This window comes from Canis aureus, chromosome 9, assembly GCF_053574225.1.
Source record: "Canis aureus isolate CA01 chromosome 9, VMU_Caureus_v.1.0, whole genome shotgun sequence".
In the NCBI taxonomy this organism is placed as follows: Eukaryota; Metazoa; Chordata; class Mammalia; order Carnivora; family Canidae; genus Canis; species Canis aureus.
The window spans coordinates 73,406,351-73,422,722 of NC_135619.1; the positions used below are offsets into that span (position 1 = coordinate 73,406,351).

General features: G+C 46.4%; 1 protein-coding gene across 1 annotated transcript in view; it reads left to right on the top strand.

Moving 5' to 3' along the window:
- Nucleotides 1–16,372, top strand: part of DYNC1H1 (dynein cytoplasmic 1 heavy chain 1) — a 68,077-nt gene that overhangs the window by 28,664 nt on the left and 23,041 nt on the right. The window contains exons 17-42 of the mRNA XM_077910641.1: nucleotides 141–296; nucleotides 437–550; nucleotides 1,178–1,288; nucleotides 1,364–1,573; nucleotides 1,747–1,893; nucleotides 2,110–2,276; nucleotides 2,376–2,549; nucleotides 3,109–3,274; nucleotides 3,355–3,543; nucleotides 3,634–3,828; nucleotides 4,513–4,795; nucleotides 5,024–5,124; nucleotides 5,638–5,797; nucleotides 6,872–7,115; nucleotides 7,281–7,464; nucleotides 8,148–8,360; nucleotides 9,070–9,308; nucleotides 9,483–9,639; nucleotides 11,691–11,918; nucleotides 12,650–12,880; nucleotides 13,132–13,272; nucleotides 13,521–13,754; nucleotides 13,845–14,051; nucleotides 14,130–14,251; nucleotides 14,898–15,063; nucleotides 15,623–15,786. Of these exons, the coding sequence (XP_077766767.1) occupies nucleotides 141–296; nucleotides 437–550; nucleotides 1,178–1,288; nucleotides 1,364–1,573; nucleotides 1,747–1,893; nucleotides 2,110–2,276; nucleotides 2,376–2,549; nucleotides 3,109–3,274; nucleotides 3,355–3,543; nucleotides 3,634–3,828; nucleotides 4,513–4,795; nucleotides 5,024–5,124; nucleotides 5,638–5,797; nucleotides 6,872–7,115; nucleotides 7,281–7,464; nucleotides 8,148–8,360; nucleotides 9,070–9,308; nucleotides 9,483–9,639; nucleotides 11,691–11,918; nucleotides 12,650–12,880; nucleotides 13,132–13,272; nucleotides 13,521–13,754; nucleotides 13,845–14,051; nucleotides 14,130–14,251; nucleotides 14,898–15,063; nucleotides 15,623–15,786 (4,703 nt within the window). The remainder of the gene's footprint in view (nucleotides 1–140; nucleotides 297–436; nucleotides 551–1,177; nucleotides 1,289–1,363; nucleotides 1,574–1,746; nucleotides 1,894–2,109; nucleotides 2,277–2,375; nucleotides 2,550–3,108; nucleotides 3,275–3,354; nucleotides 3,544–3,633; nucleotides 3,829–4,512; nucleotides 4,796–5,023; nucleotides 5,125–5,637; nucleotides 5,798–6,871; nucleotides 7,116–7,280; nucleotides 7,465–8,147; nucleotides 8,361–9,069; nucleotides 9,309–9,482; nucleotides 9,640–11,690; nucleotides 11,919–12,649; nucleotides 12,881–13,131; nucleotides 13,273–13,520; nucleotides 13,755–13,844; nucleotides 14,052–14,129; nucleotides 14,252–14,897; nucleotides 15,064–15,622; nucleotides 15,787–16,372) is intronic.

Sequence of the window (16,372 nt, forward strand, 5' to 3'; positions counted from 1 at the left end):
TGAAGACTTACTTGTTAGAAACATATTTAAGAAATCACAAATTTGCAGATTTTCAGTGGGCTCTCCCCACCATTTCAGAGCTAAAGCATGTATCTGTCCTGGGACCTAGCACTGCAATTCTGCACTTTGACTGCTTTCAGGGCAATCTTCGCCCAGAGGAGGCACTTCAGGCTCTAACCATATATGAAGGAAAGTTTGGCAGGCTGAAGGATGACCGGGAGAAGTGTGCAAAGGCCAAGGAGGCACTAGAATTGACAGATACAGGACTTCTCAGCGGCAGTGAAGAGCGTGTCCAGGTATGAACTGCAGGAGCAGGGAGGTAGGGGTGTGGTCCTCGTCCTGGCTCTTCCCTTGACCAGGTCCATCTTAAGGGCCTTGCCAGACCTGCAGTGGCTTCTGTGTCCAGAGGCTCACTGCTCCACTGTCATAATCACAGGTGGCCTTAGAAGAACTGCAGGATCTCAAAGGTGTTTGGTCAGAACTGTCCAAGGTCTGGGAGCAGATTGATCAGATGAAGGAGCAGCCATGGGTTTCCGTCCAGCCTCGAAAGGTATGCCTAGTTAAAGTAGATGTTGTGTATAACATCATATGTTGAGAGTTGTAGATTTCACTTAAAAGCTTTGCAGTCTACTGTGAGTTCACAAAATGTCACAGGATGGTAATTTGCAGTATTCATCTGGACTGATAGAAAATTTGCTTTAAAACCATTTTTGAGGGGTGCATGGGTGGCCCAGTTGGTTAAGTGTCTACCTTAGTTCAGGTCATGATCCCAGGGTCCTGGGATGAGCCCCACCTTGGGCTCCCCGCGGGGAGCCAACAGGAATTCTGCTTCTCTCTCTACCTCTGTTGCTCCCCTGCTTGTGCTCTCGTGCTCTCTCTCAAATAAATGGATAAATCTTAAAAAGAGAGAGAGAAAAACAGAAGGGAAAGATCAAGAAGGGGAGAAGGAGAGAAGCAAACTCCCCACTGAACATGGAGCTTGACATGGGGTTTGATCTCATGACCCTAAAATCATGACCTGAACCAAACTCAAGAGTTGGACACTTAACCGATTGCTCCACCCAGGCACGCCTTAAAACCATCTTTTTTTTTTATCTTTTTTTTTTTTTTTTAAGATATGTCACCACTTAAAGGAAATGTTGGTGGACTAAATATCATCTTATATTTCTTTCAACAGCTTCGACAAAATTTGGATGGCCTCTTGAACCAACTGAAAAACTTCCCTGCTCGATTACGGCAGTACGCATCCTATGAGTTTGTCCAGAGGCTTCTGAAAGGTTACCTGAAGGTAAGTCAGTGCTGGAGTCCTGGGTGTCCATTAGGAACACAGCTGCACAGGTAATTCTGCTTACTTTCTCCACAGATAAACATGCTGGTGATTGAGCTGAAATCTGAAGCACTTAAAGATCGCCATTGGAAGCAGTTGATGAAAAGGCTTCATGTTAATTGGGTTGTTTCGGAGCTCACCCTTGGCCAAATTTGGGATGTTGACTTGCAGAAAAATGAAGCTATTGTCAAGGATGTGCTGCTTGTGGCACAAGGGGAGATGGCTTTGGAAGAATTTTTGAAGCAGGTGAGTAATTGACTGATAGCCGTTTTTATGTCACGTTTCTGGCTGTGCCATAGGTTGGAGCTGAGTAGAAACAGCTGTATCTGTAGTCCATTTGTCCTCATAACACTTGGTCGCTTATACAGCTGGTGAATGCCCACATATTGATACTGTTCCTCTTTTTGGTTTTAATTCAGATAAGAGAGGTATGGAATACTTACGAGTTAGACTTGGTTAACTACCAGAACAAGTGTCGCTTGATCCGAGGCTGGGATGACCTCTTCAACAAGGTCAAAGAGCACATCAACAGCGTCTCAGCCATGAAGCTATCTCCGTATTACAAGGTACCGTGGGGAAGCCTCCCTTATCGAGCATTCTCTTGTACTCTCTCTGTTATACCTTTAAACCTGTTTTTAAAGTGTGAGTCAAATAAATTGACATAACTTGCATATATATATATATATATATATATATATTTTTTTTTTTTTTTTTAGTAAGTTTTGGCATATCTGTGAATGAAAAGTTTAGCAGCTGGGCTCTGCTTTCCATTTATGCACTAGGTTTTCGAAGAAGATGCCCTAAGCTGGGAAGACAAGCTGAATCGGATCATGGCTCTCTTTGACGTGTGGATTGATGTGCAGCGACGGTGGGTCTACCTGGAAGGCATCTTCACGGGCAGTGCAGATATCAAGCACCTATTGCCAGTGGAAACCCAGCGGTTCCAGAGGTATGGCGTGGAGCCAGGGAGCAAAAGAGCCGAGTCGTAGATGTGGCTGGTAACTGTTTTTCACTGAAAAGCTAATGACGGTTTCAATTTGATTTGTAGTATCAGCACAGAGTTTTTGGCTCTGATGAAAAAAGTATCCAAGTCTCCCCTTGTTATGGATGTTCTGAACATCCAGGGGGTACAGAGGTCTCTGGAGAGATTGGCAGACCTGCTAGGAAAGATCCAGAAGGCATTGGGAGAATACCTAGAAAGAGAGCGATCATCTTTCCCCAGGTAAGATAAGTTCAATTTCAAGAGCCGTCTGCTCTCTCTTCTGGTTCTGTGTGTTGGTCACTTTGATATCAAGAGTTTTGTTATTGGTAATCCATTTAATGACTATTACTCCCTTTTTGTGTGTTTATTCCTAATTATAAAGGATTTTCTTCCTTGTATTTGTTTATTAAGCTCCACTGGAACTATTATCCACCCTTCCATGCAATTTATAACTCCTAAAAATTTAGCTCTGATTATTTTCCAAGTGGCATTTCTTCCTTTCTGAACAGTTTGCTTACTGTAAATCACATAAGCTTTTAAAAAGTAAGTCCATGAAATAAGATGAATGACATGAAATCCGTAGACTTCATTTTTGGTATCTTGTTAAGTAAATATGGATCTTCTGCTGAGGATCAAATTTCTTCAGTGGGAGAAATTTGGATGTGATCTTCGTTCAGACTGGAGATGGTCCACTGCCCTCCAAATCCAGTTTCCCTTCCCACGATTTGAAGTTATGCTTTGATTGACCTTGTTTATTATGTATAAGACTTTAGCAACTTGGATGCTATTTTAATTTTAGGTTCTATTTTGTGGGTGATGAAGATTTGCTTGAAATCATTGGAAACAGTAAGAATGTAGCTAAGTTACAGAAACATTTCAAGAAAATGTTTGCTGGGGTTTCAAGCATCATCCTAAATGAGGATAACTCTGTCGTCTTGGGTATTTCATCCCGTGAAGGAGAGGAGGTAGTTGAATTATGATTATAACTATGAATGCTTCTTTCCTGTCCTTGCAGATCTTCATTCTTAAATTATGTTTATTTCAGGTTATGTTTAAAACTCCCGTGTCAATTACTGAACATCCCAAAATCAACGAGTGGCTCACACTAGTAGAAAAGGAAATGAGAGTTACTCTGGCTAAACTTCTTGCTGAATCTGTTACAGAAGTTGAGATTTTTGGTAAAGCAACTTCAATCGATCCAAACACGTATATCACATGGATTGATAAGTACCAGGTAACGCATAGCAGAAGTGGTCAGCATAAAGGTGAATGCACTGGCTGGTGTCTAAACTGATCTTTTGGTCCTGTGTCTTGTGTCATACAGGCTCAGCTTGTAGTTTTGTCAGCCCAGATTGCCTGGTCTGAAAACGTGGAGACTGCTCTGAGCAGCATCGGGGGAAGTGGGGATGCGGCACCCCTGCACTCTGTGCTGAGCAATGTGGAAGTCACCCTCAACGTGTTGGCTGACTCAGTCCTCATGGAGCAGCCGCCACTCCGAAGGCGGAAGCTGGAGCACTTGGTTAGTCCTATGTCTGTCTCATTCCTCACTGGTTAGGGTCTCGTGCCTTCAGCTCAAGCAGCTACGGGAAACAATGCTTATGAAATTCTCTGATTGGTGTTAGGGAGAAAAGGAGGTGGCATGCTAATGAACTCTGGGTGGGGGTATTGGCTCTCTGTTCCTATTGACAGGTGATCATGCTGGAGCAGGAAATTTCATATACACATCCCGGTAAACAGGAAGTGATGAGCTTTGATCAGAGTTTTCCGCTCTTGCTCCTCATCTCTTCTCAAAGCAGCGCCAAGGGGGTGGTACCGGGAGGCCTGGCTGTGCTAGCAATGGTGCTGTGCCCAGCCTACAGGGGCCAGTGAGGTCGGAGACTCATGTCCTGCTAGTTGCAGAGTTTTCACTTAAAGTAGTTTTGTTGGTTGTTTGGTCCTGCTGCAGCTCTTGATTCTATGTAATTTCATTGTATGAATAACAGTTATATTGTTTTTAAAAGTGAATTTCCATTTTGGAATGTTTACTGAAAGCCACTATAACTGAATCTTGCATCTCAGATTAAAAGTCTATTCAGAAAAAAAACAAAAAAAATTTAAAAAAAAATTTTTTTTAAAATAAATAAAAGTCTATTCAATGACGCATCCTCAAGAAATGCACTGTACTCCAGTTTATGATGAATTCTTAAAGTGACCCTTTGTTCAGATTACAGAGCTGGTTCACCAGAGGGATGTGACTCGATCCTTGATCAAAAGCAAAATTGACAACGCCAAATCTTTCGAATGGCTCAGCCAGATGCGCTTTTACTTTGACCCTAAGCAAACTGATGTGCTACAGCAGTTGTCGATCCAAATGGCAAATGCCAAATTTAACTATGGCTTTGAGTACCTGGGTGTCCAGGACAAGCTGGTGCAGACTCCCCTCACCGACCGCTGCTACTTGACCATGACTCAAGCCTTGGAGGCCAGGCTGGGCGGGTCCCCATTCGGTAAGTCACTCCACAGACCTGGACAGATAGAGTCAGGGGGCAAATATAACTTGAAAAGATTAAACTAATGGTTTTAAGCATATTTTTTAATTACACAGCTAGTACATTCTAGAATCTTAGATTTGTTTGCAGTTATTACATATCCTTTGATTCTGTAAATGAATTGTGTAAAGCTGAAGATGAGTCCCCGTGGTCTCAAGTACTCAGTCACATTTCTTTAAATGACAGGACCAGCCGGGACTGGGAAGACAGAGTCTGTCAAAGCTCTTGGCCATCAGCTTGGACGCTTTGTTTTAGTCTTCAACTGTGATGAAACCTTCGATTTCCAGGTGAGCAGCTTTGTGAGTCCACCTAAAATCTAATGGGCTGAGAGGCCCGCTGGGGTGCGCCATGCCTGGACCCCTCTCCAGGCTGCGGACCTCACAGCTCAGCATGGCTCATTTGCCCTTCTGAGTCCTGGGGATGGTGTTATTTTGAGTCAGTTGTCTAGCATATGTGCTTCGGTACTGACTTGAGCTGTGCATTTCTGGAAGAAATGGCTAGTGCTTGTGTCTGGGAATAAACAACTATTATGGACAAGATTTTTTTTTTTAGTCAACAGAAGGTGATAGAATAAAAATAACAGCTCTATCATTAGGATTTTATTAGCCCAGGAGGAGAGGTGCGATGTACCACGTGTGCATGTTTCATGTTGTCAATGAAGTACCTGCTCTCGTGGGAGCCTGTTGTCCCTTCCGTAGCCACATGGGGTGGGCAGTGGATAGAGGGCTCAGACCGGCATGGGGGCCATGGAATCAGCTGGAGGCACATGGTTTTAGCTCTTTTCTTTGCTCCGGTTTCAGGCGATGGGACGGATCTTTGTTGGGCTCTGCCAGGTGGGTGCCTGGGGCTGCTTTGACGAGTTCAACCGCCTGGAGGAACGGATGCTGTCAGCTGTGTCACAGCAGGTGCAGTGTATTCAGGAAGCACTGAGAGAGCACTCCAACCCCAACTGTGATAAGAGTGAGACTTCCTTTTTCTTTGCAAGTTACTTAGCAACTGCAGAGGGAAAGTGTGGGCCAGGGTCCATCTTGCCACTTTATATTATAATTTAACTTCGCTTCCAGGACTCACTGCTGCAGACAGGGTGGTGAGATTCCGGATGATACTGTGTAGGCAGTCTAATTGCTCAGAGACCAGAACAGCCCAAACCCTGGCTGTCCTTCCTCTGGTGGACAAGAGTCCCTATGCTCCCTCCCATAGCATCTATCCACATCGAGTATTGGGCCCATGTGGGGCCTCCCTTCCCCCTCCCCCCTCTGCATGCCACAGAGCCAGCTTTCTGGGCTGCCTGTTGGCAGAGTGTTCTTCCTGGGAGCTTTGGGAACGTGCCCTGTGTCACTATAGGAGAACCTGCTCTGAGAGGCTCCGGGGGCGGCTTCCTCTGTCTCATTCTGTACAAAGCCAGGCGTGCCTGGTAGGGGCAGCGTGGGTGCTAGAGGAAGTAATGGCACCGGTGGTGGACGGTTTACATGCACAGTTAACTTTTAGTGTTGCTTTCATTCTGCAATAATAGGAACTTGTCTTTACCAGAGGACTTGGAGACCTCCTTAGTGAAACTAAAGGAGTGTCAGAGAAAGCAGTATCTATATGCTCTGTCCTCTGTGATGGAGTAATGGAGGTTGGGTGTGGGTACTGATGGTGGATCCCCGGAAAAGACAGTCCTCATGATCTGAGCCAGTCAATAGTGTCACATTGATTTCTATTTCTGCAACTACTGTTGGGCTACATTTCTATCCTTATGTTAACTTCATGGCACACGATAATATGCAAGCAAAGTAAGTACTTCCTGCCCCTGGTGACTTTGTTCTACATTCATGTAGCTTTCATGTAGGTGAGGTGTGCAAAGCTGGGTCTGCCCAGGTGGGGTGATGTGCTGGTAGGAGGGCCAGAGAGCAACTCCTCTGCAGTCCTGGGCTTTGGGCTTTAGAGGCCAGCAGGGAAATGGGTTATTTTTTTTGTCTGTGATTTTAGGGAGAATTTAGCGTGGTTTTTGAACATCACAAATTTTAACACTGTTCTCTGATTTTCATTCAGCCTCTGCCCCCATTACTTGTGAGCTGCTCAACAAGCAAGTGAAAGTGAGCCCAGACATGGCCATCTTCATCACCATGAACCCTGGCTATGCAGGCAGGTCCAACCTTCCCGACAACCTGAAGAAGCTGTTCCGGAGCTTGGCCATGACCAAGCCTGACCGGCAGCTCATCGCCCAAGTCATGCTGTATTCGCAGGGCTTCCGCACTGCTGAGGTCCTCGCCAACAAAATCGTCCCTTTCTTCAAGTGAGTGCCCCAGAGTCATCCCCAACCGTGTATCTAAGGCATGTGAGTTATGCCCCTTAGGGTTCATCTCTAATCACAAGCACATCTTTCCAACTGTCCATGTCTGATTTCTTGACTCTGGCTGCTTAGAGTGTACTGTCCTAAGGCAGACCTTTTCTCTTTCAGACTGTGTGATGAGCAGCTCTCATCTCAAAGCCATTATGACTTTGGTCTTCGAGCTTTGAAGAGTGTGCTGGTAAGTGCAGGAAATGTGAAGAGAGAGAGAATTCAGAAGATAAAGAGGGAGAAAGAAGAACGAGGGGAAGCAGTTGATGAAGGAGAAATTGCAGAAAATCTACCTGAACAAGAGGTTTGTATACATGTTCTTGTAATCACTCACACCTTAAACACTAATTTTTGTTAAAAGATTAATTTCTTTTAGAAAGAGAGGGTGGGGGACGCCTGGGTGGCTCAGTAGTTGAGCATCTGCCTTTGGCTCATGTCATGATCCCGGAGTTCCGACATTGAGTCCCACCTGGGGCTCCCTGCATGTAGCCTGCTTCTCCCTCTGCCTATCTCTGCCCCTCACTCTCTCTCTCTCTCTCGCTCTTTCTCTCTTTCTGTGGCTCTCGTGAATAAATAAATAAAACCTTTTAAAAAAAAGAAAGAGAGTGGGTGTAAGCAGGGGGAGGGGCAAAAAGAGAGGAGCAGAGAAGCAGACTGCCCGCTGAGCGTAGAGTCTGACCTGGGGCTCAACCCGAGGGTCCCAAGATCATGACCTGAGTGAAAACCAAGAGTCAGAGGCTTAACTGACGAGCCACCCAGGCACCTATAAACACTAATATTTAAATTGGCTCTTTCAACATCTAAGCCATGACTTGAGAGTTCCCTTTGCGATTCACATATCCTGGGATGGATGGATAGAAGATGCTGTATTTGCACAGTGAGCTGAATCACTAACAGCCATATCTTACGTACCTTCTGGGAATACAGCAGTGTCTGTGCAAGCCTTGCTCCCCACCTCTCAGAGCTCGGTCCTTTTCTTGCTGTTAGATTCTGATCCAGAGCGTCTGTGAGACCATGGTGCCCAAGCTAGTGGCAGAAGACATCCCACTGCTCTTCAGCCTCTTATCAGATGTGTTCCCCGGGGTCCAATACCACCGGGGCGAAATGACTGCGCTCCGAGAAGAGCTGAAGAAGGTGTGCCAGGAAATGTACCTGACATATGGAGATGGAGAAGAAGTTGGCGGCATGTGGGTTGAGAAGGTAACTGGGGTTGACCCTGCTAGCTGCAGGAAAGGAGCCACTTTTGAGAGAACTAGGACCACGAGGGCCAGAGAGGCACAGCATCTGCTTTACAAAGATTTGACCCAAGGCTTTTTTCTTACACGTAGTAGACATGACCGTTTATCCAAAAATTTCACTCATGATATAGCTCATTTTCTGAAAATGCTGACAGAAGCATGATTATAACGGAAAGTATACCAATAGTTCTAAGACTTTCCAACATCTTAGGTTAACAACATAAATCTGCTAATCAGTACACGCTTTATATTTTGTATTGGCTTCGCTGCTTCTCTTCTTCTACAAGACTAGGAACCATACTGTCACATGGCTGCATGTTGAGCCTAAGTGGTACTGTACCGGCTCTCACAGATGACTCCTCCATTGGGTCTCCACCCTCTTTAAAGAGGATCTTACGGCCCTCTTTTGAAGCAGCTTGGTAGTCATCCCCTTTTCCACTGGCTCCCAGCCTTCCTGGCTTAACAAAGAACTCCCCATGGTTTAGTTAAAACTCTTCTTGAAATATTATTTATAGATGTGGCCCATGTAATATTAAAAGTTCCAGAGTAGTACTTACTTGCCTTTGGGAATTCATAGCACATGTCTTGCATCTGCTGCCATGAGGAGGGGCTGGAGAAACTTCTCATTCTTTCTCTGGATTGATTCTGATGTGGTTTGATTGGCCTGGCAGGTCCTCCAGCTCTATCAGATCACCCAGATCAACCATGGCCTGATGATGGTGGGGCCCTCAGGAAGTGGGAAGAGCATGGCTTGGCGTGTGCTCCTAAAGGCTTTGGAGAGGCTGGAGGGTGTGGAGGGTGTGGCCCATATCATTGACCCCAAGGCCATCAGCAAAGACCACCTTTATGGAACCCTGGACCCCAACACCAGGGAATGGACGGATGGACTGTTCACACATGTCCTGCGAAAGTGAGTTCACCTTGATTCCAGCAAGTGCTCTGTCCTTAAATTAATGGCACGTGTTATTTTTCTAACCAAAACTGAATGAATTAAAATGTCAGTGCAGAAGCTGTGTAGGGTGAGGATTTCTAACCTCAAAATCTTAAGTTGGTCAATAGCTGTTTCAAAACCTTTCCAAACCAGGATCATAGACAACGTGAGGGGTGAACTACAGAAGCGCCAATGGATTGTCTTTGATGGTGACGTGGACCCCGAGTGGGTGGAGAACTTGAACTCAGTGCTGGATGACAACAAGCTTCTGACTCTGCCAAATGGCGAGCGCCTCAGCCTTCCACCCAATGTAAGTGGCCTTCCTTGGGGTGTCAAGCCAGATATCCCACGTGCTAACAGAGTATTGCTCTGGAGATGAGGCTCCAGGTTCTGTAGTAGCAGGCAACTGTGTAAATAGTTTTCAGAGATACCTAAGTCTCTATGTATTAGATCTTTCCATTCCCGTGGCTAGTGAGAAATAGTTCCATAGGACTTACTGTTAACTTTGCACTGTTTGGTGAATGTTAAGCATACTCCATAATTCCCAAGTAACATTCCTAACGGAAAGTTACAGGTTTTTATTAGGATTTCTGAAGTTATCGTACATCTGGAAAGTGGCAAAATGAGCATTTGGTCTAGGTCCTGGACACACCACCAGATAGATAAGGAAACATAGTGGGGCTTGGCAAGGAGTTGCATTTTATTAAAGGCCTAACAGGAAAACAACAGACAAAACGTTTACTGTCCTGAGGTGTGCACTCTGATAATGGAAGACAGAAAAATAGGGGAAACAGTGTGAAGTGGTAAGGAGAAAACAAGCTGAAAGGAAGTGGTAGCTGTCGGCAAGATCTGGAGGATGCACTGTCAGGATGCATGACATTATGGCATAATTGAGAACCATCTGTGGAGATCGAGGCAGGTGAGGAAGCCAGTCTCATGGGCCTCCAGGTGTTCCAGTTCCAGGTGAAGGGTAGGCAGTAGGGTGTTTGGTCAGAGGTGTATAGAACGAAGGGGGAAAAGGCGAGTGAGATCAGAGGAAAGGGGCCGGATCAGCTTGGGCCGGGAGACTGTGAGGCCTGGCACTTGTCTGTGGCGTGAGTCAGGAGCCATGGGAGGGTCTGGATCAGATCCCTCTGGCGGTTGCGTGCAGAGTAGTTGAGGACAGGATGGATGGGAGCAAGGGGACCGTCTGAGAGCTGAGTGGTAACCTGGGCACAGCCATGGATGTGGGCCAGAGGAGTTGGCAGCATGGAAGCTGCTGAGTTGTGTAATTTAAAATTCATGCTGGTGGGACTCGCCAAGGGGCCAGATGTGGGCATGAGATGGAGGAATCATTTTGCCTGAGCAGTGGATGAACCTGAACTTTTGGGTCAGCAGCAGTGGTTATCATCACTTCAGAAACCAAGCCAGGGATGCCTGGTATCAGTCCGAAAATGTGTGCTTCGACTTGTGTCTTGATTTGACTTGTTGGGTCTTTTTATTACAGCTTGTTATCTGGTAGATCCTAACTATTATTGGAAACCGATAACTCGGGACGCCTGGGTGGCTCAGCAGTTGGGTGCCTGCCTTTGGCTCAGGGCGTGGTCCTGGAGTCCTGGGATCGAGTCCCGCATCGGGCTCCCTGCATGGAGCCTGCTTCTTCCTCTGCCTGTGTCTCTGCCTCTTTCTGTGTCTTGTGAATAAATAAATAAAATCTTAGAAAAAAAAAGAAAAGAAAAGAAAAAGAAAACTCTCCTGTGAAGCAGGTTAACATTGAGGTTAAGGCTGAAACCATCTGGTTTGAATCTCAGCCCCATTAACCAGCAGTAGGACCAAGGTTTGGTACCCAGTCCCATCTGTGAAACAGAGACACTGACATGCCTGCCTCAAGGAGTCGATGTGAAGGTTCGTGGGTTCAGGCAGGCAGTGTGGCAACCACACCCCGTCCAGGGCAAGGCTGTTGCACATCCACTGCTGGGAGCACTGCTCCAAGGGAGCAGTTTCTTCTGTCCACCAAGATCTTGTCTGGAGGGGCTAACCTGCTCTTCTCCCACCACACACATTTCCTACCCAGGTTCTTTTTTTTAGATTTAGAGAGTACACATGCATTCGGGTGTGCAAGCAGATGAGGAGCAGAGAGAGAGTGAATCTCAAGTGGATGACCAACTGACCAAGTCACTCAGGCGCCCCTCCTACCCAGATTCTTATGGAGAGTGGTTGGTGGTTGTTGTAGTGATGACAATTAAAGATATTTTTTACTTTTAAACAAGTGCAGAAAAGCTAAATTTAATTGCCCTTTTGATGTATATGTAGAAATATATATCTTAACATCTGAGTTTCTATCAAATCTGCATCAAATGTGCTCTGTATTTTCTTTTTAAGGTGCGAATAATGTTTGAAGTGCAGGACTTAAAATATGCCACCCTGGCTACGGTGTCACGCTGTGGTATGGTCTGGTTTAGTGAGGACGTGCTCAGCACAGACATGATCTTCAATAACTTCCTGGCCAGGCTGCGCAGCATCCCCCTGGACGAAGGGGAGGATGAGGCCCAGCGTCGGCGCAAGGGCAAAGAGGACGAGGGGGAGGAGGCTGCTTCCCCAATGCTGCAGGTATGAGGGCCATCACCACTCTGCCAAGTATGGCCACAAATCTGCATCTGAGAGGGCTAGGACTTCATGTGCAATGAGATCAGACATTCCACCCCTGGGGGTCTGGAAGCCAAGGGGGCCATGGTACTGCCCGGATGGTCACTGCTCATCTGTTGAAGCAAGGCGCTCACTAGAGAGTTGCATAATCAGTGCTGTCTTATACTAGCTCCTTAGGAGGCAGTCTCAGTGCCAAAGTAAGGACATGTTTGGGAAAATTTTTAAAATTCTCTTAGTTATCTGACTTTTCTCTGCAAATTGATGAAACACTGCCTTTCTCCACTTCAATGACGAAAAGCAATGTTCCTGGGAAATGTGATTTTTAAGAACCACCAGGGTATAGAAATAAGGATCAGTCACTGAAGCTTATCTGGTAAAAATTTTTTTGCAGGTCACTTGACCTTCTCCCCGGCTTATGTTAGAGTACGTGAAAGTTTCTGGGCTTTTTGAAATGATAAAGTATCATTTATTGGGCAGCCCCAGTGGCCCAGCCATTTAGTGCCACCTTCAGCCTGGGGTGTGATCCTGGAGACCCAGGATCGAGTCCCACGTCAGGCTCCCTGCATGGAATCTGCTTCTCTCTGCCTGTGTCTCTGCCCCTCTCTCTCTCTCTCTCTCTCTCTCTCTCTCTCTCTCTCGTCATGAATAAATAAAATTTAAAAAAATACTAAAGTATCATTTATTGCCTGTCGCAGATCCAGAGGGATGCAGCCACAATCATGCAGCCGTATTTCACCTCCAATGGCCTGGTCATCAAGGCCCTGGAACACGCCTTCAAGCTGGAGCACATCATGGACCTGACCCGCCTCCGCTGCCTGGGCTCGCTCTTCTCCATGCTGCACCAGGCCTGTCGGAATGTGGCGCAGTACAACGCCAACCACCCTGACTTCCCCATGCAGATTGAGCAGCTGGAGCGCTATATTCAGGTCAGGGAGCACCTGCATCGCGGGGAGCAGGGCTCAATGGGGGCCCTGCTTATGCGGCTCTGCATCTGTGAACCTCCCGAAACAATGAGCCTGCTTGGGTGTGTTCTCTTTCCTGGGCGCAGGGTCAGGCTTTTGTGTGTGTGTCTGTGATCCAAGAACCCTGGCAACGACTCTTCACAGTTAACGTGGCTATGAATGTGTTTATTGTTGAAACTTTTTATTCAAAAGTGGATTGTTTTCTCCTTCCATAGCGGTATCTGGTTTATGCCATACTGTGGTCCTTGTCTGGAGACAGTCGGCTGAAAATGAGAGCAGAGTTGGGTGAATACATCCGAAGGATCACCACAGTGCCGCTGCCTGCCGCACCCAATATACCCATTATCGATTATGAAGTAAGTGCGTGGAGGCAGGCCTTGTTCCCTTTGATCGTGCCACATTGCGTTAATGCATCCTCAGGCCACCTCACCCAGAGCTGGGCTTGCATAAAACAGCTGGGCTGTTTCATAAAAGGGTTCTGGTTTTTGTTTTATGTGGTGTAAAAGGAAAACAGATGAACGTGAAAGTTCTGATTTGTATGAAAGCAAGTCTCTGAGGAGGTGTGTGGGTCCCAGGGTGACCTGTGCCCTTTCTCTGGGTGTAGGTGTCCATCAGTGGAGAATGGTCACCATGGCAGGCCAAGGTGCCTCAGATCGAAGTGGAGACACACAAGGTGGCGGCCCCTGACGTCGTCGTGCCGACTCTGGACACTGTCCGCCACGAAGCCCTCTTGTACACCTGGCTGGCTGAGCACAAGCCACTGGTCTTATGTGGCCCCCCTGGGTCTGGCAAGACCATGACACTTTTCAGCGCCCTCCGAGCGTTGCCTGACATGGAGGTAAAGAGGCTGGGATGAGGGCAGCAGCCCTTCTGGGGCTCGAATGTGGAATGGGGCTTACAGCACTTCATTTGCTTCTTCTGTCTAAAGGTTGTGGGCCTTAACTTCTCGAGTGCCACTACCCCGGAGCTCTTGCTGAAGACTTTTGACCACTACTGCGAGTACAGACGCACACCTAATGGGGTCGTTCTGGCTCCTGTTCAACTAGGAAAGTGGCTGGTCCTGTTCTGTGATGAGATCAACTTGCCGGACATGGATAAATATGGGACACAGAGGGTCATATCCTTCATCAGACAGGTGAGTGTATACCCACAGTTCCCCACTGCCCTCGTTCACATTTGCTCCTAAAATGCCAACACTCCCATTTTTCCTCAGATGGTGGAGCATGGAGGCTTTTACCGAACCTCAGATCAAACATGGGTGAAGCTGGAGAGAATCCAGTTTGTCGGGGCTTGTAATCCACCCACCGATCCTGGCAGAAAGCCCCTGTCCCACAGGTAACACACAGCTCCATAGACTGCATCGGCCTCACACACATACCTATTCCAGGATATGTTTTAAACGTAACACAATAAAAATCTAGTTTTAATTATAGAAAGGTAACAAAATATTGCTTATCATAAGGTCCCTGTGCTACAATACTAGGAAAACACACTTGAAAATAAAGGCACGGACTCTGGGCAGTAACGAGCTAACTGCCACAGACCTGTCTATAGGGCCAGGATGGGGCTGAATAAACCTCATTTTCCTTTTTTTTTTTTTTTTTTTTTTAATATTTTATTTATTTATTCATGAGATACACAGAGGCAGAGATGTAGGCAGAGGGAGAAGCAGGCTCCCTATGGGGAGCTCAGTGTAGGACTCTGTCCCAGGACCCCGGGATCACACCTTGAGCCAAAGGAGATGCTCAACCACTGAGCCACCCAGACGTCCCTGAATCATTTTCCCATCTTTGCTTGGTTCTTTTTAAAGTTTTTTGCCTCTACTGTTACATGTCAGACCCAGGCCTAAGCGGTTTATGATCTCTCTTAACTCTGACATGAAGCCTATGGGTAGATTGGGAAGCAGCTTGGGACAGGGCTGCTGTCCACTCAGGCTCCCTGCTCCCTCTCTGGAGTGGCTGAGCCAGATATCCTCGTGCAGATTCTTGCGTCACGTTCCTGTTGTGTATGTGGATTACCCGGGACCTGCCTCCCTGACACAGATCTACGGCACCTTCAACCGGGCCATGCTGAGGCTTATCCCATCCCTGCGAACGTACGCCGAGCCGCTCACCGCTGCAATGGTGGAGTTTTATACCATGTCTCAGGTACTTGGGGCTTCTCGGCTCCTTTGGTCACTGAAGAACACTGTTGAAAAAAAATGAGCTTTAGTGAAAAAGATCGGTAAAAAGACGTGGTTCTCATGGTTGTGACTAGTCTGTCTTTGGAAGCCTTCCTGAGGACACAAGAAAGAGCTGCCTGTCCCATTGTGCAGACGTTTTTCATGACTTTTAGTTTGCTTTTAATGTTGTAGAACTGCAACTTTTTTTGCAAAATTTTTAATGTCATCGAATGTCTTTTTTTTTTTGTTTCTGCTTTTGAAATCCTGCTTTCCTTGAATTCAGGAATTACATTTTTTAAAGTATTTTCTGAAGAATGTTTCATCGTTCCTTTAAATATAATTAATTTATAAAAGTGAACAACTTGGATAGAACTTTGTTCTGGGTAGATAATGTTGGAACAACATTATCTATTAATTCATCCTTAAATATTCCAGGGCTTAGGCTGTTCATTTTCAATATAAAAATCTTACACAGCATTTAACCCTTTACCCACCTTTCATGTCTTAAGGTATTTACACATACCTTCGCTTTTCTGAACCCACAGGAAAGATTCACTCAGGACACACAGCCCCACTATATCTACTCACCCCGTGAGATGACGAGGTGGGTACGAGGAATTTTCGAGGCCCTGAGACCTCTGGAGACTCTACCTGTGGAAGGCCTCATTCGGATTTGGGCACACGAAGCCCTCCGTCTCTTCCAAGACAGGTAAAGCCGAGGATGAGGTTAGCTCCATGCTCCACTACTCAGACTCTTACCATCCTCTGAGTTAGGGTCTGTGCAAAGCTGGCCTTTCAGATTTGAGCCAGGTTCTGCTGGTGGTAGAAGGGAACAGAAGCTGCGAGGGTGGCCCTGTGTCTGGGCACCAAGCACAGCCACCCCCAGCGTGTCAAGTCTCAGGGCACAGGGACTATCCACCACTGCTTACTCAGTGGTGTAGGGCAGGGTACTTCATTAACCTCTGCAGCTGTCAAGTGGGCGCTGCATAATCTTGTCAGAGCTAGAGTTTTTTGACAAATTTAAATGCCTTCTACAGGCACCTGGCTCATTTAGTAAGTGAAGCATGCAAATCTTGATTTTGAGGTCATGAGTTTGAGCTCCACTTTGGGTGTAAAGATTACTTTAAAAACAATAACAACCCATAGTTAAATGCCTTCTAACAACTCCCTACTATACAGTTTCCATAATCACCACTCCTTACCATCGATCTTTACTCTCCTCAGAGGGTTTATAGCTCTGTCCCTGGGACTTTGGTTTTCTCTTTACCTGTTGGCCACTTGTCTCAGGTGTTCCC